Source organism: Salmo salar, chromosome ssa23 (assembly GCF_905237065.1).
Source record: "Salmo salar chromosome ssa23, Ssal_v3.1, whole genome shotgun sequence".
Classification (NCBI taxonomy): Eukaryota; Metazoa; Chordata; class Actinopteri; order Salmoniformes; family Salmonidae; genus Salmo; species Salmo salar.
Window position 1 is genome coordinate 20,677,421 of NC_059464.1, and position 22,713 is coordinate 20,700,133.

A 22,713-nucleotide genomic window follows, 5' to 3' on the forward strand; every position below is an offset into this window, starting at 1 on the left:
AAATTGTGCCATGGGGGTTTATTATGAGGTGGAGACGACAACACTACAGGGCTAATTAATTATCAATGTCAGTTGCACCAGAATTATGTGTTGGTTGTTGTGTTGTGTAGCCTAGCCCTAGTAGTCTATAGTTTGTCTTTGTATAGGAGGCGAGGAGAGGAAACATGGAGACAAATGTGTTTGTATGAAATGAGACTCCTCCAGTCGTGCATCATTAGGAAAATTAAGTTTACTGGGGTGGAATCCCAATTAAATGTGTAAAGTGATAAAAACAAATTTAGCAAGTCGTGCAAGACATTTTCTAGATAAAAGAATAAGTAGCGTACTGTTTTTAAATGTGTGCATGCTTTCTCCAATCGAGAAAACAACATACTCTTGTGCATCCTCTCTCATACTAGGTAATGAGGCAAGCATACTCCTCCACCTACTAACGAATTGACCCTCTCCTCGACCACTTCATCACTTATCGGTTTCTGAGTTAGAAAGAACAAGCACAACTGGTGGCAAGCCGTTAGAAAATCGGAAGTGACGTCAGCCAGGTAAACTAACCCTTGACCCCTTCTCTTACCTACCAAACCATAATTATAAACCGCCTCTATAAAAAGGTATCGTTTAGTTTTACCCGTTTTTATCATGGAGAATGGTGTGTGTGTGTGTGTGTGTGTGTGTGTGTGTGTGTGTGTGTGTGTGTGTGTGTGTGTGTGTGTGTGTGTGTGTGTGTGTGTGTGTCAAACATTTACAAAAAGAAAGAAAGAAAGCAAGAAAGGGAAACAGATTTCCAAACAAGGGACACTATTAAATCATTTATTGAAATATAAACCATCTGAATGTACATAATGCATAATGAAACATGAGGATAACTTCCGGGTATTGGTGATAACTACCTATAATTACAGATACTGTACCGTGGATTATACTTCATACCTCTCTTTCCCCCACTTCTTCCACTCTACATTCACAACGCTATTGCCATAGAGAGGAAACCTTCCAGAGCCAAACCAAGCCCTTCTCTCAGCAAAAAGCCCAATCATTTCACACATCAAATACAAGGAAAATACAAAAAAAGTGCTACAGTTTTAATGTGATCACAGAGAACATCACAGTCGACGGTAGAGACAGACGAAAGCAGTGAGGACAGCTGGTAGGAAGTACTGCAGGATTAAACATTAAACAAAGACATAATGACGTATGATGCTGACATCACATAATGTGTAGTAAACTAGTGTATTTAACATTGATACAACACCTGTACTTTTGTCTCTGTACAGGACAGCAAAATGGCTGTATATACAACATCAGCTAAATCACTGCTACCAATCACAACAGCACATGCATAACATCCTCTCTGATTTGGAAGATGTACCAGCTCCTTGGCTTTGAGAAGCATGAGATTTGTCAAACTGTCAAATCAGACGACTGTGGTGTTTTTCTCACTTGTTCTCTTCCTTTATCTGCAGTGAATAATGGTCCGTGTTTTTTATTAACATCAATTCATTACTATTATTACAATGGCATAAGCTCAAAGCTTGAAAACAACAAATATTCTTGCATGTTGTACAAATGCACATAAATGTACTTTGGCCCAGGTTCAAAGTCACTCATACTTAGCATGAGTTCATTTCACAATTTGAATAAAGAAATTCCCATTTCATAATTTACATAATGTAATGGATTATGTTCTATGGAGTCTAGTTTTGGAAGTAAGTTGTATTCTTAATTTAAAACCCATATCATCACCTTCCTCGACGCAGTATTAAAAAAAATATACATATTTATATGCGTGATAAAAAGTAAAAAAAAAAACATTTCAACTCCTGCACTTATTTAGCTATTGACAACATATGCCATATAATTGCATATAAAAACATATACATAGTCCAGATGTTGTGCTTTTTAATCAAAGTATTACTACTGATTGTGCCAGCATCAGATATATTGTAGTTATAGAACATATGCTGTAGGTAGGTGAGTTGTGAAGTAAAGCTGTCTGTTGTGTAGCTGGCCTCGTACTGGTCTGTTTGCTGGCACTGGTGTGATGTGGTTTAAATAGTGGGTCTGTCTGTAGTGGTTCTGCATGGCTGAGATAAACTGCTGTTCATTCTGGGTCTTTGATTTTCACGCCTGATCCATTCTGATCCCTCCATCCATCCTTGCTTATGTTGCTGTTCGGAATGCCCATTACAATAAGGTTCTATACATTTATATAAAAAACTATCTTCCTCCATGTTCTCCTCGTGTGCACTTAGTCCCATCCAAAACTGACCTTCCATAGAGACTCAGTAACCACAGGATAGTGGCGAGTCCTCAGTGTCTCAACTATCCATCTATCCATCTATCCATGCACGTCCCTCTAGCACCACAAGGGGCGCTTTCTGAGGAGGGAACAGAAGGCATTCGATGATCTGGCCACAGACTCATCCAAGCAGTGAAGTGGTTTTGCACTGTCCTCCTAAGAGGACTGGAGGTGTGTGGGGCGGGGGATGAGGTGGGTTTGAGATAGGGGGTGGCGAGGACGAGTGGGTGGTTTAAGGGTCTATGTTCAGGTGTCTTTTCCCCCAATATCCCCCTCTCTTTGGCAGGCTTTAGGTTTCTCCAGGCCTGTCACAGAAAGCTGTCCTCCACCAGCTCTGAGTCCAGACACATCTCATCCAGCAGGGTGATGTCCTCCAGGGTCTCTCCTTCTCTCTTGGCCAGCGTGGAGCTGGAGCCCGTCTCTATGGCACTCTCCTCAGACGTCTGAGAGCTACACAGGATAGAGAGGAGCAGGTTAGTGTTACTGAACAGCTAATGGGAGTGGATAGTATAGTATACAGGAGTGGACCATGAGTTAAATAAGACGGGTATCTCACTTGCTGGATTTGCTAGACAGGACTAGCACATGTTTTGGTGTAAAACAGTGTTATCAATCTGTACCACTTATAAAGGTCTGAAAAGAAGATAGACATGTCTGACACTGAGGTGGTAGCCTACCTGTGGCGATTCCTCTTGCAGTACTCGTCATCAGACAGGGGGTCCAGGTCAGGGAGGGGGATGATGTAACCACTGTCAGAGCTGAGGCGCTGCTCGTCGAAGCCACTCTCCCTGTCTTTCGACTTGCCCTGGTTCTTATAGGTGATCCCAACGTAGGCGTCGTCATTCTCCACCTGGACCCTGGTCACTGCCGGGTGGTCACTCTTCAGGAACTCATGGTTCACCCTTTCGAAGCACTGCACAATCAGAGAAAGAGAGGGCACAATGAACATCAACCTATCTAGTAACATAGGAGCAGAATGTCTACAGTAGCCCGCAGAAAACGCTGCTATATGGCTAGCTGTTTCTAAAGCCAAGAGCACTGCGCATATAAAGGAAATACTTTTGGCCTGTACTAGTCAGAGTTATTTAGTGCTCTGGTAACTCCCATACAGTACCTCCAAAACAGCTGCATCGGCTTCATAAATGACAAAACTCACAAATCTGATGAATCCTAAAACTGATATAACACGTGAACCAGTTCAACCAGCTGTCATTGGTAGGTGTGTTCTCACTCAGTCAGTCTGTTAGCCTGGTGGTGAGACCCATACAGGGAACCACATTTCCCACTCCACCCTAGTTCAGCAAACCCCAATCCGAGGTGCTAAAATGGGAGCCAGCTCCTCCACTCTCCTGGGCCATTAAAGCAGAGTAGTGGGGAGAGGAGGAGGTTTGATGTGCCATGTGTGGCGTGCTGTTTAATAGGCTCGTTATGGTTAGCCTAGCCGGTGGACGGAGGCGAGAGCTGGGAGCTGGGGCTGCTGTTGCTGCGTCACTACAGTGGTTGGGGCTGGCCACTGACCGCCAGCTGGAGCGTTAGCATTCTAATCACCGCCAGGGCTGGGCTTTAACACAACGGAAATGCACAGCGCCCACAGAAAAACACTCAGAAAGACACTCGACTGGCAGAGCCCACAGAAACACACTCAACTGGCAGAGCCCACAGAAACACACTCAACTTGCAGAGCCCACAGAAACACACTCGACTGGCAGAGCCCACAGAAACACACTCGACTGGCAGAGCCCACAGAAACACACTCAACTGGCAGAGCCCACAGAAACACACTCAACTGGCAGAGCCCACAGAAACACACTCAACTGGCAGAGCCCACAGAAACACACTCAACTGGCAGAGTTGGGGGGAAGTGGTTGGAGTTTGTGAGCCTGGTTTTAGATGAACTTCTACACTTTATTAGTAATGTAGAACTGTAACATGACCCAAGTGTAGGGGGAAGAGAAAGAGGATGGTTGAAGCACTTACTCGGCTCCTGGTGAAAAATAGGATCGGTCAGGTAAGGTAAAAGGGGGATGAGACTGATAGAAAGGAAAATAAATTATAAGAGTGAAGTGTAGGTCCAAACGTCGTAGGTCAGGGTCAGAAATGAAAGGGAGAGGGAGATTAGAAAGCAGGTGTGAGGAACCCCGGGAGAGGCCGTTAGGTCAGAGGTCATACAGTAGAGAGACCCACCCTCTTGTAGCCGGAAGGCAGCAGCGAGGCCACGCTCTCACTCAGGCTGAAGAAGGAAGGCCTCTTCTCAGGCTCACTATTCCAACACTTCATCATCATCTCATACCTGGAGGAGGGAAAACACACTAGTTAAACAGATAGAACAGGACAAACAGTGCAGGGAGGAACAGCATGGTATCATTTAGTGTTCGAGTCATGCCATGGCATTCTACATCACAGTTTAGTACTGTGCGTTCGACTTTTACAGCAGTAGTACATAGCCTTCCGTAGTATTTTCATGTTATCTAATCCAGTGTTTCAAAAAGTGTTTTGGCATAATAATGTACACAACACAACATATAATTGTTATACAAAAAAATATATGTACATACACATCAGTGGGGGCGTGCTCAGGTTTGGCCATCCTGTAGCCACTCTTGATCTTGTTGTAGAAGCTGGAGTCCACTACCATCCCTGGGTATGGGGTGCCACCTTTAACACAAACACACTGCCATCAGTACACCAGCAAACACCAGTATCACTGTCAACACACTGTATCTACACACTGATCTGGAGTCAGCCGTCTCCCTAACATGCTGCTGTTAACGTGTCACTGAAAAAGGTCAGGGGTCAGCTGAGCTTCACCTAGAGAGAAGATCTCCCAGAGGAGGATGCCGTAGGACCAGACGTCACTGAGGGTGGTGTACATGTTGTCAAAGATACTCTCGGGAGCCATCCACTTCACTGGCAGGAAGGTCTGTGGTCAACACAGAGCGCAGATGGATCAAACACACTGCACTCGTATAACGGACAATACAAAAGTGGACCATAATGGAGTGCTAACATGAACAAGCAGGGGACAAGCCACCTTCACAGATATATGTCTAAGCTCATCAGGGTACACAAACAGCCAGTATCGTCCTAGGGGAATACTCACGCTGCCTTTGGAGACGTAGTTGTTGTCGTGCATGATGTCTCTGGCCAGGCCAAAGTCACAGATCTTCACTATCTTCCCCTGAGAGAGCAGGACGTTCCTGGCAGCCAGGTCCCGATGCACACACTACACCGCAAAATTCAGCATTTCATTCATCTCAATTCAATCAAAACACACATCCTTTCCTTTTATTCTCCCTTAGCTCCTTGTGTTTTACAGGGTGGCTTTATGTCAACAAGCCAGCCTAAGACACGGCCTTGACTGACCACTCTGTCCCAGAGTATATTCAAGGATAATAACTAGGAGGCTGTTATGAGGAGCTTATAGCTACTTTGTACCCAGTGTAATTCCAGCCTACTGGGTGTTCTATATAAAGACCTGGCCTGTCTCCTGAGCAGTGAGCTCAGCCTTCATAGGGCCGCTTATCACACAACCCCTGATTTAGCCAACCTCTTGGCTTTCACAGCTGTCATCAAGCACAACAGCAGCCCACAACCTGCCTGCCATCATTACCGTGGTTACCCCTGAAATGTACAGGGTTGACGTGGCAACCGACCCACTCCCTGCTGTGTACCAACAGAGAGGACAGAACCAGCTTGCCAGTGGCACCAGCTTCTGCTAAGCCAATGGAATCATGTCGCCGCCACTTCCTTCTTTAGTTGCTAAGTCAGACCGTTAAAAGATGGATATGGTTTCCTAGGCTCACCTCTGTGAATCTAGCTGATATCGTCACATGTCTGTTGGGTAGCTATTCTATTGTATGACATCATCCCCAGCCCACCGCACTGAACTAACATCATGTCACCAGTCCCTCTGATTTACAATCATTCCCAGCCCTTGGTCACTCACGTTCTTAGAGGATAGAAACTCCATGCCTCTGGCCACCTGGTAGGTGAAGCTGAGCAGGTCTGTGGTGCTGAGGCCCTCGTTATCATCCCCTGACAGCATGTTGTCCATCTCACTATCTGGATCAGGAAAACACACAGACACACAAACCCATTTAGCTTCAGTCGGTCTATGAGTGAGTGAATAAAGTGTTTGTATGTTTATGTGCATGTAAATATAGAACTGGTTGCTGTAACCAGTTTATTCCTAATGGCAGGGGGAACGATTCATTATTATGTGTGCTACAATTACCTGCTCTGTATGATTACAGGCCGGCCCAGGCAGGCCTACATACTGAGAAGGGTGGACCCCTCAACACAACCAGCACTGACTTAAACCCTGCACTTCAGCCAACGCAGCCAAGCCACACAGCGAGAGGGCAAGGAGAGTTAGATTAAGAGAGGAAGAGCAAAAGGGAAGAGAAGGAGGCTGTCAGACTGTGTACTCACCACCCTTCTGTGATGGCGGGTGGTTGTATTCGGACCTCTGGATGTCGGAGTACTTGGAGGCGTCACTCATCTCCAGCATGGGCACATACTGCGTGGTGTCTGCCTGCTTCATGTCCATGTAGTCCCCTTTACCACTCTCAAAGGACAGGATCACATAGCTGCATGGCGACAGGGAGGGAGAGAGGGAGAAGGGGAGGTTGGGAAGAGACCAACAACAGCAATGTTAGAGTCGCCATTGGTTCTCTAAGAAGGCCCAGTGTACTGTATGTCGTGAGGTTCCCGATGTAGAGGGTGTGGTTGATGGTCAGGGTGGTTGAGATTAAATCATGGTGTGGTCACACTCTGAAATGTGGTCATTGTGAGTCATCCGTCAACACAGATCAGCAAACAGAGAGGAGCTGGACATAGACCATTAACAGGTACCAAACAAGAGTAATGTGATTAGCCTGAAAGCCGAGTACCACTTCAGACACAGATTTGATTAGTGGAAGACGCCAGACAACCCCCTCAGCCATGAGGAAGCCTGGGGTAGGGTTACGTTATGTTACTGAGCGAGTGTAGTAAAGTGCTGCGTCAATGAGACAGAATGACTGAGTGGGGTAAAGGAGGGGCAACTGAAGAGGGGGACACACGACAGAGGGGTGGGTGTGAGTGTCTGTGTTTCCTGGCCTGTGTGTGAGTGTGCGCTCCTGTGTATGTTTTCGGGGCTGATCCTTTAGCCCAGCTAACACACAATGTTCTGAGAACCATATGATTCTTAGAGCTTGTTTGAGAGCGTGGTTGTCCTATCGTTAAGTTGCATACAACCTTCTGGGAATGGTGCAGGATACCCAGCTAGCACATAACGTTCTGAGAACCATATGTTTCTTAAGTGGGAATTTCAGTACTTCAGCATAATATTTCCTACAGGTTTCATCATGGTTCTATTTAAAGTGAAGTTCTGAAATTGTTCAGAGAATGTTAAGAAACAATGTTCTTCTGTGAGAATTTCAGTTAGTCAGCATAATGTTTTCTGCAGGTTTCCTCATGATTATATTTAAAGTCATGTTCTCTGAACATGAAGAAAATGTTCCATAAAAAACACTAGAAAACATTAGTAACGTTCAAAGAACATTCTAAGAGTGTTATTTAAAACATATACATTCCAATCTCAGCGTCAGCAAGACTCTCTCTATCCTCTGTGTTCAGGAGTGTTGGCCCGCCCACTAATTGGCCTCACCTAATCTTAATGAGTGCTTGTTTCCTTTGAAATGGGATCTGTTTGAATAGACTAAAATGAACAGCTTTGTATGAGTAAAAAAAAACATGGCATGTTTGCTCCATCCTAGTGATGCAGTGACTAATTCCATGGATAAAACACACAAGATCATAGGTTTGAATCTCACTGATGCCGTGCCACAATATTTTATTTTAATGTGTTTCCATGATTAATACGTAAGCAAATTAATTTCCATGTGTCTTATTTGTTCAAAACCGTTAACCTAAGCTAGCAGGGTTATTAATTGTTATTGAAACATGTTCTCAGAACATTATTTAATTACCTTCAAATAACCTATAATTTATGTTCTCAGAACGTTAATAAAATCTCCCAGGAAAACTTTCAGGGAATCACAGTAAAATGTTCTCAGAACCTCCCTGCAAGTTAAAAATCTACATTCCCAGAACTGACTAAATGTTCACTTTCCTTTCTCAGAACGTTTAAAAAACATTCCGTTTTACCAGTCAGGAAATGTATGGGTTCGTTCCCAGAACCAATGCGAAACCAAAAAAGTAGGTTGTCAGAACTTCCAAGGAACCAAATGTGCTAGCTGGGATGGATGTCTCTTTACCTCCTGTTGCTCTCGTCTGCAGGGTTGATGCCAAAGATGTCCAGGTCTTTCTTGGTCTTCTCTGGGTGCACGCTGATGAAGTTTTCTCTGTTCTTGTGCAGGTAGTTGACAAGGTCTCCATAGAAGCAGTACTCAGTGATGATGTAGGTGGGGCCTGCATGGGAACAGAACAAAGAGATAGAGATCAGTCTGCTGGCTAGTCTTATCAGAGGCTCGTAAAGGCTAAAAGCAACGTCAAGAGGGCAAGCTTTTACACTCATAAAAATCCTATTAAAATACCACATCCACCATTGGCTCAGAGAGAAATGGCAACTTCCCTTCTTGGCTATCAAAACTGTGTGGGTGTGTGCGTGTGAGTGTGCGTGTGCATGTGCGTGCGTGCCTATAAGCATATGTTTGTGCGTGTGTAGTCACCTGACTTGGTACAGGCCCCAAGCAGGTTGACGATGTTGAGGTGAGGGCCCAGGTGAGTCATGATCTTCAGCTCTGACATCAGGGCCTGTTTCTCACTGGAGCGGGCCGTGGCTGCAACGCAAAACAGACAAACAATCGCTCAACCTTCAAATCAATCACACCTATCGGTCCATCACACACAATCAATCAACTCATCAACATCAACAACACCCATCAATGCCTGCAATTGTTTCATCCATCACAACGTAAGGGAGCGCACACACCGCACCGAATGTGGATCTGCCGTGCAGATGTGTGTGTTTTATGGACCACCCGCTGATGGACGTCTGACTGACAACATTTTCATGTGGTTCTACGTGTAGAACCGGTTTGCACTCAGTTTACAAATTACGGCCGGCACTCCATTCAGAGGTGCTAAGTACTCTCGGCCCGGCAAAGGCTACCGGTGTGTCTGAGCCTAAAGGGATTGTTGTGACTGACTGATGGTGTTCAAGGACACAGCTCTCTCCAGGCAATCTCCGCAGGCCTTAATGATCCTCTCTATAGCTGTCTGTATAGCTGTCTGTGGTCAACTCACGTTTCAGCATCTTCACGGCCACCTTCATGACGGGCTGGGAGCGGCTGAGTCCGTATGCAGTTCCCTCCACCACCTTCCCAAACGCCCCAGAGCCCAGGATACGTCCTGCGGACACACCAAACATGGCATACGATCAGCTATCATGGAGTGTAAACAAATACACAAAACTAGACAGGCAAGTAAACAAACACACACACGCGCGCGCACACACACACACACACACACACACACACACACACACACACACACACACACACACACACACACACACACACACACACACACACACACACACACACACATACACATCTGCCACTGCCCTCTCATCAGTGACTTCCCCAGGTCCCCAGTGGTTGAGATTCTCTTTGATCAGTGAGTCACAACCCAAACCCTAGGCAGCACGTCCGAGCCTCCCCTGTCTGCCCGGCCAGATGGCCTTATCACATCTTCACTTCAAAGACCAGAGGGAGACATCCAGACCACAGCCTGACCAGAACACGACCATCAGACCATGGTGCTGTGACACTCTGACAAGAACATGACCACAGTAAGATCACAGAGAGAGGAAGCAGTGCAGTCGGCTCACCCAGTACGAGCCCATCGCGAGAGAACTCCCATCTGGAGTCATAGGGCAGCTGCATGGGGTCCACGTAGATGTACTCATGGCCATCAGGGCTCACTGACTCTATCACCCTCCAGCGGATCTCATAGCGAGGCTTCTGTAGGACAGAGGACACAGCAAAACAGATCAGTACCTAAGGCTTTAGGACACAAAGTGTAGATGAGTGATTTAATGAGTGAGTGAGTGAGTGAGTGAGTGAGTGAGTGAGTGAGTGAGTGAGTGAGTGAGTGAGTGAGTGAGTGAGTGAGTGAGTGAGTGAGTGAGTGAGTGAGTGAGTGAGTGAGTGAGTGAGTGAGTGAGTGAGTGAGTGAGTTTGTGCTTGTGTGTGAGGGGCATTGATCCTCTGCTGTACCTGTTTCCAGATAATGACCAGGACAATGAGTGAGATGATGACAAAGACCAGCAGCACCAGGGAAGCAGCAGCTACAGTCAGCTCTGAGTGAGGGTCTGTTCAGGAAGAGAACCACCACACACACACACACGTGAGATGGAGAGCACAACATGGAGAATGCCACAGAGAACAAAAATAACATGGAGGAATCAATGTAAGTCAACATGGGAATGTTAGTTTGATGAACTGAAAAACCCCAAATGAGGTCAAATATGAAGAACTTCAACATGGCAATCCAAATACCCTACTTAAATTGTATAGTTCAGCATGCAGTCTCACACCCAATCAGCCAAGCCAGTGGGGCCTCAAAAGGTGTGTTGAAGGGATTAAGGAGATGGGCAGGGTTGGGGAGGGGGGGCACAGCTGGAGGGGCCAAATGGCTTAAACTACTGGGGATTCACTTTCACAGTAAAAGTCTCCCAGGCTAACACACAGCTGCACAATGACAGTGTGGGACACGCATTGCCCCACCACAGATAGCTTTACCAGACAGCTGCCTCAACACTGACAGCCCAGCAAAGTCTCTTCAATGCCTATCACATTTCAAGTGTCACAAAGGGAAGCAACTACAGGAAGAAACTAGCTAGTAAAAAAGGAGACTACAGGAGGGAGAAAATATACCGCAGGCAAAATGGCAATCTAAGATACTGTAAATCTATTCACCACACTCTGCCAACCATGTTTGTTGTTTAACTGAAGGAGGAGGTAAGTGTGACTTTGTGAGTGTACGTCTCACCTTGTGACACCAGTTTCACCTCCCTGCTGACGGCGGCCATCTCGTTCCTGGCCAGGCAGCGAACGGCCAAGGTGTTCTCCAGATGACCAAAGATCACCTGACTCTCCAGCTGGTTGTCCTGGTCGATGTGCGCTTCCACAGTGATCTCTGTGTTGTTGGTAGGCAGGGGCACCCACTGAGACGAGTCGTTGGCACAGCTGGACAGGGTAGGAAAGAAGGAAGGAAGGAAGGGAGGGTAAAGACATGAGACCAAATGATACCATGACATTGTCACATTGGTCATAGTAGCATATGAAGTGGTCAGGTAGAGGTGAACAATGTACAGTAGTATGTGAATTCTAAGAAAGAAAACGGGCTATTGTTGGACTGAAAGAGACAGAATGGAGAGATGAAGAGGAAGAAGGCGGGGTCATGAGAGTGTGCCCTTACAGTTTGATGTTCTTGCAGATGAACCACTCCACCTTAGGAGTGGGCATGCCTCCAGCGATACACACTACAGACTGGCCTGAGCCATGGTGGAGGTCCATCAGGTCCACGATGACTGCAGGCACTGGACACAGACAGAGGGAACAGGGGGTCAGACCACAATACAAACACAGGGGGGGGGCGAGAGAGAGGTGGGTAAAAGAAAGAGTGTCAGGGAGTATGTTAGTCAGTAAAATAAAGGTAAATCCAAATTAAGTGGTTGGAGCATTCCTCTGCTTCACCTTTGACCTGCAGGCTGAAGTTGTGGCTGTAGGTCTGGTTCCCATTCTGCACTCTGATGGTGTAGTTCCCACTGTCCTCCTCTTTGGCCCGAATCAGGGTCAGAACACTCTGGTACCTACAGAGTCCAAACAACATGTATGATTACACTCTAATCATGGCAACCAGAACCAAATCTCATGAGCACGCTGTTAAGTCCGTCACGAGAGACTAGTTCCACTAACATCGCACAACAACACCAGACCTTAATAATAGCCATCTGAACATCCTAGGTGAACTGGGAACCTGTCATTGGCCACAGAGTGTAGTGTGCAGGACGGTGGTATATCCCATCTCTTCGGTCAGTGTTGAATAATGTCCGAGGAAGTCTCACCTGATCTTGCTGACCTGAACATGTTATTAGCCAATGAGTGTAGTGTGCGAGTATTTAGGTGTTGTTGAGTGGTGTCAGAGGAAGTCTTTCTCACCTGGTCTCGCTGACCTGCCGGAGGCTGGTGGTTATTTCAGCCGCCACGTCGTTGAGAGGGAGGCCATCTTTGAGCCATGTGACCTGAGCGCTGGGAAAGGAGTCAATGTCAGCCTGGAACTGTCTGACCTCATCCAAATCTGCTGACTCCTGTGAACTGAACGCCGGGCGCAGCGACACGAATGGCCTCTCTATCAGGACAGCAAATGGAGATAGAACCATTAATACATGATGCAAAGGTTACAGGTAGTTAGAGCAATCTACCAGGTCAAGCAAGATGATAAACCAAGATTATTGCCTTGTTATTAGGTAAATAAACAGTGACACAAACATACCATAGACAGTGATGGCCAGCTCCTTGGTCTGGCTCTCGTTGCTGACGATGTCAGTGATGGAGCAGACATAGATGCCGCTGTCTTTGGCTGAGGCCTGGGGGACAGTCAACGTGTACTGGATCTCCTGGTCCCTCTTATTCTCGCGCACCGACTTCAAGCCCCGGTCCGCCTGACACACACAAGTTAGACCCATTTACAATCGAACAAACAAATGCATTTTAAAATGAATCAATGAATTTCCTCTCCAATAAGAGAATAATAATTATGTATGTGCTTTTGTTTACCAGTTTTCCAGGGTACTTCCAGTGGTCTTCCAGTATCTCAGGACCCCGGGCCACACAAATGACAGTGATGGTGTCTCCCACAAAGAGGGCTGTCTTCTGGGCCTTCAGCTCCACACGCAGCTCCAACCCCCCAGCCCAGCCATGGACGATGTACTCCTCACTGAGGTGCTCCTCTCCGTTGACGAGGGCCTTACAGACGTAGGTTCCTGCGCTGAAGAAGCCCACGGCACCCCTCTTGCTGTCGTAGACCGTCATGGGCACGGCCTGCTGGGTATCAGTGTTGACCAGGGTCACATTGGCACTGGGGTCCGACACACGGCACTGGATCTCCATCTCATCGTGACCATTCAGGACGTGGTTGCTAAAGGGCACCAGTGAGGGCACGAAGGGCTCCTCTGGATCTGAGGAAGTGAGAAGAGGGCATGGTAAGTTTCCTATAATACAAATTGTTAGCACAGATTTAAATCCGGCACCACAGTGCTGTCTTCCCTATACCTGGAACATATATGTAGATGCTGCTGTCCTCTCCCTCCTCAGTGGAGTTCCCTCCTTTGTAGAAGCAGGTGTAGAAGCCAGTGTGCCCTGCTGTCGCGTTCTCTACGGTAACCGTGGTGATGAACAGGCCGCTGTTGTCCTCCTCGGTCTGCTCTGATAGGTAGAAGGGCGTGTCCCAGGCCAGCTCTGCCTCGCCCCTGCAGGTCAGGGTGAAGGGGGTGTGGAGGGGAACAATCCACTCCTCTCTCTGGGGGAACAGCACTGGCGCTGAGGCCGGCTGGAACAGTACTGGGCCTGATTCTGGAAGACACACACACAGGCAGACATATTGTCAGATTTAGGACGATACTGAGATAATACACACACACCGACGCATTCAGTTGCTAACACATTTGAAAACGTAGAAACATAAATGCATGTTCACACACATGTAGAAGTGCATTTTCACTTGGCTTGAGGTTATTCTCACCTTTCACTTTGAGGGTGAAGGAGAACTGGGCAATGTGAGCGCTGCTGAGGACCACGATGGTGTAATTCCCACTGTCCTTCTCGAGTGACTGCCGAAGAGTCAGAGTGCTCTGGTAGCTGAGAGATGGGCAGAGAACCACATAGCTTAGTGCAGCACACACCACACAGAGCTCCAGAGACACACAGACACACAAACACCGGCGTTGCTATATACAGATGTTATGAGCTTACTGGTCGCCCACCAGACGTCTGGTCTTGGTGAGGAAGTAGCTGTTCTCAGTGATGGCGATGCCGTCTTTCAGCCAGGTGACTTTAGGAGCAGGGAAGGCTTCAATACTTATGGTGAACTCCGTCTCCTCCATCATACCGACAAACTCCACCGCTCCGATCCCACTGTGGTCCAACATCACAAAGGAGTTCTCCTCTACAGAGAGGGGTGCAAAAGAGAGGACGTAGAAGAAAGAGAGAGGGATAGAGGGTGGACACCCCGAAGGAAGGACAAGAGAAACCGAAAACGAGAAATGAAAGTCTGGCACACATCTGTTGAAGCCATCCCATAAAGCATTGGGGCTGATGATGAAAGCAGAGGTATGCCTGGACTCTACTGTAGGGAGAGTGCAGAGCCCCTTCCCTCTAGCACCTCATACTGACACTGACAGGCAGGATGAATTAACTCTACGCATTCATGTGAATTCAATGAGACTACTTTTAAAGACTCCAACCAAGATGTACCAGCTGGATTCAAATACATCTTAAAAAATCCCAAGTCGTTTCTGTTTAATACATCTACAACTCAGTGGTATTGGTAATAAATATAAATGTTTTTGAAGGATAGGCAATGTCTTAAGACAAAATGTCTACAATGCACGGTTTGACTGGTGATAAACTATAGTCATATTTTTCCAATAACAATTTTGGATTGGCCATAAGGATGAGCGAGCGTACCGAAGACAGTGACAGCCACCATGTTGGCTCTGATCTCTCCATTGAAGTTGTTGGTGATTGAGCACTCATACACCCCACTGTCCTGAGAGGAGGCTGCTGGGATACTGAGGGTGTAGACCACTCTATCAGGAAGAGTCTGCTTCATCTGGACTGCATCCACAGCCTAGATAGAGGAACAAGAGGACAGGAGATTAAAACCACTGTAGACACAAACACATACACACACACAAACAAGCACATGCACACACACACACACACACACACACACACACACACACACACACACACACACACACACACACACACACACACACACACACACACACACACACACACACACACACACACACACACACCGTCTATCCCAATCTCTAGGAAATAAAATATCTTGTCTCTATACTCCACCTTTTTACAGGTTTAGTGTTTAATTCTATATGACAGAGCAGCATGTCTCTCTATCTGTCTGTGAGCTGATGGCTAAAACACGTGCTGGTCCACAGGAGATAAATCAGGACCCAAGGCTTTTAAAAGCCTGTAATTGCAACTGAGACTAAAGCCAGGAGTCAGAAGTCCTGAGTTCTAGTTACCTTAACTGTCTCTGGAAAAGGGTTTAGAGTCATCCCACCACTAAAACAGACGCTCTGTCACAATGTGATGCAGGGATTACCGCACAGTGCAGACAAAGACAGTGGTGCACACGTACATTTCAATCCACATAGACACTTCAGACAAAGTCTCTATCCACTACCCATACTACTATCATATACACTGGCACACAAACTTAAGTGAACTAAATGACGCATGACTATACACACGGATGGACACACTCTCATTACCTCATATAAACATGCTATTGACTTAACACACGCGCAATGCTCAAACACATCCACACATATCCTAAGTTCACTGGGGGTTGCGAGGAGGTGGGGCGCATGTCTGTTCTACACATCCAGAGGTCACAGAGGTCACGTGATTCACTGTTTCCCCTCTCCTTTGAACTTCCTTCTTCCTTCTACCCATTTGCCCTGTTTTTTAACAAACAACTGTCTCACTCCTTCCCTCTGTCTGACTGAGAGAGAGCTGGGGTTATAGTACCATGATGCACCATTTGGCTCCAGCCCTGGTAATGGACACGGCGCTGAGATACAGCTGTACTTAGTGACACATACCTTTACCAACTAAGGCCCATCCATCCTCAGAGTTATGTTACGCGGACCCACACTGTGCCTGAGCCCAAGCCATTCATCACTACAAGAAGACTGGGCACATGAATCAGACGTAGTGACACCAAGAGGGATAAGGGATGGAAAGAGAGAAAGAGAGCTGGATCGAGAGACACAAGGAGACATACTAAGGAGGGCAGAGAAGTGAGCTATGGCGAACGGACGACAAGGACATATAGATATTATTAAAAGGGAGGTAAGAGAGGAGGCTAACACGGGAGAGGAAGTAGAGACAAACACCGAGAGAAAGAGTGCGACAGAGAGAGGGATAAGGCCCTTGCCTGTTTCCTGGGGTGAAGCCACTGCTGCTGGTAAGGCAGTCCTGGAGGTGCCACACAGGTGATGTTGAAGGGTTGCCCCAGTCTCACTGCCTCCTCGCTGGCCTTCACCTCCACATGGAAGTCCTCCATCACTGTACAGACCATCACGGGAGGGAGGAACATTTCATTTCAGTCATTTAGCAGACGCTCTTATCCAGAGCGATTTACAGTAGTGAATGCATACATTTTCTTTTTTCCCCCGTACTGGTCCCCCGTGGGAATCGAACCCACAACCCTGGCGTTGCAAACACCACGCTCTACCAACTGAGCCACACGGGACCTATGGTCAATATGGTCAACAGGAACAATACGGTCAACAGGGACAATATGGTCATCTACAGGTCCCTGCATGGTCAACTGCTCCCCCTGACAGCCATGAGGTCATCTCCCTCTCAGAGTTCACTGCAGGCTGATGCCATCACACTCTCTCCGTCTGTCTGACAACAACCCTGTGAAGTCATCTCCCCTGGTACCAATGACATGATGTCATTTCTTTAATGCAGTCAGATCACCTCACATCTCTCGCTCTCTCTCTCCCTCCCTCTATTTCTCTCTCTTTGGTAAACAAAGTCAGTTTTTTAAATAATCAAATATATGCCATTTAGCAGATGTTTTTACCCAAAAGCGGCTTATAGCCATGTGTACATACAACCAATGTGATATGACAACTAAGCAGCGCAGCCAAATCATCCACATCTGGACTTACGTTTGTTGTCCTCCACGGTGTAGATGTCACTGGTCATTGTCACGCCGTTGACGGTGGTCTCACAGACGTAGAGTCCAGCGTCCAAGTTGCCAATGAAGCCGATCTTGTTGTCATAAGCAGCGTCCACCTCTACTCCACTGGGAGCACTCTTTAGGACCACCGGGTAGTGAGGGTCTGAGACCCTGCATGGGATGATGGTTTCACCAGGATAGACTAGAACTACCATGCTACCTGGCTCCTCAGGCACGAACGGAACCTTGGGATCTGCACAAGGCAAAACAAGGTTGTTCGGTCAAAAAAACTGCAAGCTACGGGAAGTAGAGTAGAATAGAATAGAATAAAGTGATGGTGCATGGAAATGACAACCATTCCCACCAGATTTACCTGGGACAAAAACGTATATGACTGCCTCATTTTCTTCATCGTCCTCTTCATCGCCCTCTTTGTCTTGGTATTTGCAGGTGTAATATCCGGTGTGTGTCACGGAAGCGTTATAGATGAAGAGCGTGGCCGTGTAATATCCAGGCAAAACAAATGTGTTGTTCGGTAAGGGCTCGACCCAAGCAACGTTCCTTTCACTAGTGCAGCTGATGTTGAAAACGGAGAGTGGCTCGAGAACAAACTCATCCTCAGTTGATACAATGGTCGGTGGCGTCAGTCCGCAGGTAACTAAAGGAAAGTGCAACAGTTCACTGAACGTCCATAGGGTAATCAATACAAAACAATACAGGTTTTTAACAGTGATAAAACTAAAACTAAAAGGCAGGTTGTTTTGTTTTGCAACGGAATCTGACTAATGAACACACCCAGGGGTATATTCATTACATCTTGGAACAGAAACCGTTTACTGTTTAAGAACCAAACGGAAGCAAACAGATCAAACAGAAAACAAAATGAGGAGGGACCTACCTGAATTTGTCCAATATAAACTCTAGTTTTCGTTGCAAAACATTTTCCGTTTGGAGTAAATGTTTTAATGAATACCCCCCCCCCAGGTGATAGAAAGGTTTTTACTTATTTAAATTAGCTTCTTACCCGATAACAACCCAAACAAGACCACCCCAATGATGAGACATGTCTTCATTTCATCCATGGTCACGGATGGTTAATTCAGCTGGAAGAGTAGAAACACAGGCAGGTCAAACATGGTTCCACCAGATGTTGCAAAAACAAAACTATCAGCCTAAGCAAAGAGAAAATACATTGACTTATGGTAAAAGATACCTCTGTCTTTTTGGAAAACATTGCAATTTGATCAATTAAAATCAATAGGTGGACTTTTATTGCTCCAGCACAGCATTTAGACTGACTGTCTTTCTCCTTGCCAGGTCTTGTAAAGGGCACAATGAGTCAATGATTACGCTGGTTTGTTTTTGGGAGATGTTTATAAAATCGTTGGACATGGTTGAATAGCATAGGGGCCAGGGTTAAAAATAAATTCAGGCACTGAAGTCGCTAGGGGGCGACATAGTACACGTTTTGCTTGCATCAGGCATCTTCTGGCTGTAAATCCTTTCTCCAGCAGGAAAGTTCCTTTGTTCCATGTCATCTAGTCCCCTCAAAAGGAATATTATATTTCTGTGGCTAGGTAGGCTACAAACTTGCAGACTGTATTTGTCTTCTCCATACAATGCACATTAGTAGCAGCAACATGAGTTGGATGTGCATTAGGCAATACAGAACTACAGAAATGGTGTGCTCCTTCTCTTCTAATTGCTTTGAAGTTTTAAATCTGGCCTTCTCTATTTTCCATTTGATTGATTTACCTGCCTAATCTAGCACCCTTAATCAACACATTGAAAGCACTACAAAAGTTTTCAAATAGGCCTATATTTGTTTGCATCTAGAAATAGGCTTGATTTATTCACTGCAACTGAAAATCTAGACATGGTTACCACCATACACTCTTAAAAACAAAGATGCAAGTGGGAACTAAATAAGGTTATTGAGAGCGACGCCATAGGGGAACAATTTTAGGGTCTCTGAAGAATCATAAATGGAACCATAGAAAAATCTAAAACCAGAAATGTTTCAGCTCTCCAGAACTGGAATTCCTGTCCTGCCTTATTTGCATATTTCCCAGGGTGCCTTTCAAGTGAATTTTAGAGTTACCAGTACTACCCATGGATGTGTTTGCTAGTGACAGAGACATGGTTGTTGCATTCATTCAATTTCAGTACTGTGGTTTTCACTAATTGAGATCCTAAGTAACTATGTTATCATTAAAAACGTTATATTTAAGACAATTAATATTCATAAAGGACTTCTTCAGGCCTAGTTTTACCCTAACACAGTAGCCTGAAACTCTTAGTTTAGAGGCTGCCTCAGGCCTGCATGTTACATCATGATGCCTTGCAAAGAGATGTGTAATTCATATTAGATTACAGACAGAACGGTGATATCCAACATTTTTCATATATATGACTGCTAGGGTTGGATAGATTTAGACATCAGATTATGAGACTACTACATCTAAACTGGAACAACCATTTCAGTAATGGGCGTAATAAATCCAAGTAACAGATTAGAATAGTTTAGAAAAATGTATATTATTTATATTTGAGTAAAATAAGATTAATAAATCAATGAATGTACATGCAAAAACATAGATATTGAAGCAAACTATTTGAAAAATCTACCTGCAATAGAGTATGCTGGGAAATATGATAATGATGTGTGTGCTTTTGGTTTAACTCTATTGTTAACACCAACACTGGGTTTATTTTACGCCACTGAATGTTAATTTAACCCTTTACAGTGTTAAATGTTATTTATCAGTGTTAAAGGTTATTTATCGTGCAAGAGTTATCCAAGGAACGTTAAGACCTGAGGAAGAACCATTTAATAAGAACCTTTATTTTTTTCAGTGTTGGCTTGTAAACCAAGGAACTCGACCAATATACGTTTTTGAGCTGATAAACAACTAATCTAGGTTTAATCTAGTTTGCCGTTTGGTCATGTCCTGGTCAACAGGCATTTTCCTGGTCTGTGTGTTATCTGTCTGTCTGTCTGTGATGTTCGGACCCTGAATTCCATCAACAAATTATCAGAGACAGACGCAACTCCAAGCAGAGGCGCTCAACGCTGAAAACATTGGAAACATGAATGCAGTCTACCAGTTTTACTCTAATCTATTCTTTGTTTTAAACAAATTTGATACTATAGGATAATTATTTTAAATGATCTACTAATTGTTCTAATCTCCTATTGGGGCGATAAAAATAGTCTACATAATTTTTTATCCGTTATCAAAATCCCTTTTGTTTTATAACAGTTTGCTGCTACTTTGACTGTAAGAGAGTTGTTTGTGCGAATCCGCTCTGTCTCATCCCCGGACTGGCTAATTATGACTGGCAAATCAAACCCAGGGTTAGAGGGCCTCTAATTAAGAGCCCTCTCTGAAGAGAAGTCTGTAAGACAAACATTAGCGTGGGAATCCTGACTAATATACTTTGACACTTTTGCGCACATCGTTGGTGTAGGACATTTCCTATCCAGCCTGTTGTGCAAATGTACCGCTTGTCCGCTGGTTCTCCTCTCCCTATTTTCCTCACCCCCACCAACAGTACAGTCCCAACCAATGTGCAGCCTACCAAACGCGCCGTTCTGGGCTTGACACTTTGGAGCAACAGCTGAGGGAGGGTTGTTCAGCTCGCTGTCCTCCACAGACACTTAAACTGTTAAATTCAATCCCACATGTGAAGAATTGATTTCCATGGGAATATAGCAGAGAGATTTATAAAGATAGCATTTCGAAATGAAGAGGGTGGTTGGGGCATTGAGGCAAGCAAGGCAGTGAGTTTCACTGATGAAAAACTTTAACTGTTCTATCTAATTTGACTTTCGTGCGGCGCTCAACTCAATTATGTAAATCTTAAGAAATATAGTGCATCATTCAATTGTAATCTAATTATGAATACTATTCTTGGAGGCAATATGCGTGTAGGCTATTTGCATTTTGTTGTCTGGCGCACTGAAATTACATCCAACCAGGAATGGGGTCCCCCTTACCCTACTTTTTTGTAGCGGGTCTCAAAATGAATCTTGTGTCTAACTTAAAATCCGATCGGCTACAGCCTGCTTCCCAGCTCAGCAAGCACATCCCAATGCACAATGTTCCATTTAATTCCACACATTCCAAGCGCAGAAACGAAAACAACTTGAAATCCAATTTCCAATGTGTTTCCCATTAGATGAGAGGGCAGGCAGCGCTATCCCACAATAGAGGCTCAGTTCTCGAGGTGACACCTCCAGCAGTAAGGCCGAAATTGAGCGCTTTTTATCCAGTCGAGTTAGCAACATTTCTCCGCTCGGCATCCGGAGGTGAGACCATATGGTGCATGGAAAACTGAATCCCGTTCAATGCAGAAGTTAACACATAGCCTGCAAGCGAATGCATCTTCAAAGTTTAAACAAGTTTTGTGAAACGTTTCCTCGTAGCGAAATTACGATAATGAAAGCCCCCAAAGTGTGATGGATGGATCCGGTCAGATGAATCATTTCTTATCAGGATTTTTTTCTTCACAATGTTGTGCCATAATAAAAAGCTAGGCTATTTTGTGAATTTTCACAAAGAAGGACATATTCAACTAGCCTAAAAGTGGTCCAGTTTAGTAACTTTTTCATTTTTTTCAGATAAAAATGGTCTCAATTAATAGAATTCTTGAGAAAATTAAAGTTTGCAAAAAAATGAAAGAGATTAGCCAATTTGTCTAAAATACAAACCTTTTAAATTCCCTTGGATTTTGCGTATCGATGATAAATCCCAGTAGAATTAAATCAGGAGCATAAAATCACTCCGGTGAGGGCTCCTCTCAGTGAAGGCTCCTCTCCTCAAGTGTGTAGTAGTAGTGATCCTATGGCCACGATCCTTCACTGTGAGAGCTAGCATATGTGCACCCCTCCGTCTGCGTCCACGACCGCGCTCACAAATGCGCTTGAGCTACAGCGACCTGTAATTGATTCAACGTTACAGTCCATCCTTCCCAAAAAAAACTAATCATCTGGCTCAAAGTAAATAACTCTCAGGAAATGACCCCCTCTACTCCGCTCCAGCATGGGGTGCCTTTCAAAATAAGAGTCCTAGCTGTTTTCTCAGTGAGACTGGAGCGGGAGTCAGATTTCTCTGCTATGTAGTGATGTAGGAAAGGGGGAGAAATAAGAATCCGGTATAGAGACTATTATATAAGGAAAGCACGCAATATACAATTGAGTTATCAAGCGACATTTATGGATGTTTTCGCAAAGACGCAAAGGGAACACTGTCAAATGTACAAATGTGACCAGGGTTGTTTTCTAAATTATTAAGATGGCCTATGTTTAAAATAAGTCAAATAAATGTGATTGTCATACACATCTAATTAAATAGTAACAATAGTATACTAATAGGTTGTATTTGGAGAGTTTTGGTCTAACATTAGTGTAGCCTAGCATCGGCACTTTTCAAAACCCGAAACTTGGAAACATGAGCGTC

The 22,713-nt window shown here is 45.2% G+C and overlaps 1 protein-coding gene and 1 non-coding gene across 2 annotated transcripts; both read right to left on the bottom strand.

Moving 5' to 3' along the window:
* Positions 1-790: 790 nt before the first annotated feature.
* On the bottom strand, positions 791-22,236 carry LOC106584117 (platelet-derived growth factor receptor, alpha polypeptide). The gene is made up of 28 exons (XM_014168993.2): positions 21,966-22,236; positions 18,276-18,354; positions 17,625-17,909; positions 17,241-17,504; positions 16,496-16,626; positions 14,992-15,154; positions 14,278-14,470; positions 14,048-14,163; positions 13,579-13,878; positions 13,084-13,484; positions 12,800-12,968; positions 12,466-12,655; positions 12,001-12,116; positions 11,723-11,843; positions 11,294-11,490; positions 10,519-10,613; positions 10,131-10,263; positions 9,545-9,649; positions 8,968-9,078; positions 8,554-8,707; positions 6,725-6,882; positions 6,240-6,355; positions 5,394-5,516; positions 5,102-5,213; positions 4,849-4,948; positions 4,478-4,583; positions 2,971-3,206; positions 791-2,743 (listed from the first exon to the last, which is right to left on the bottom strand). The coding sequence occupies exons 2-28, from the start codon at positions 18,331-18,333 to the stop codon at positions 2,602-2,604; spliced, it is 4,395 nt and encodes a 1,464-aa protein (XP_014024468.1). The 5' UTR covers positions 18,334-18,354; positions 21,966-22,236; the 3' UTR covers positions 791-2,601.
* Positions 16,740-16,815, bottom strand: trnaa-ugc (transfer RNA alanine (anticodon UGC)). Its single transcript has one exon. It is a non-coding gene; the product is annotated as a tRNA-Ala (tRNA).
* Positions 22,237-22,713: the final 477 nt, after the last annotated feature.

Coding starts and splice junctions, on each gene's coding strand:
- LOC106584117 (XM_014168993.2), bottom strand. CDS start 18,333: ATGGATGAAATGAAGACATGTCTCATCATTGGGGTGGTCTTGTTTGGG. Junction 11,844..12,000: donor CTTCAGCCTGCAGGTCAAAG/GTGAAGCAGAGG, acceptor GTCTGTGTCCAG/TGCCTGCAGTCATCGTGGAC. Junction 9,650..10,130: donor TCGCGATGGGCTCGTACTGG/GTGAGCCGACTG, acceptor GTGTGTCCGCAG/GACGTATCCTGGGCTCTGGG.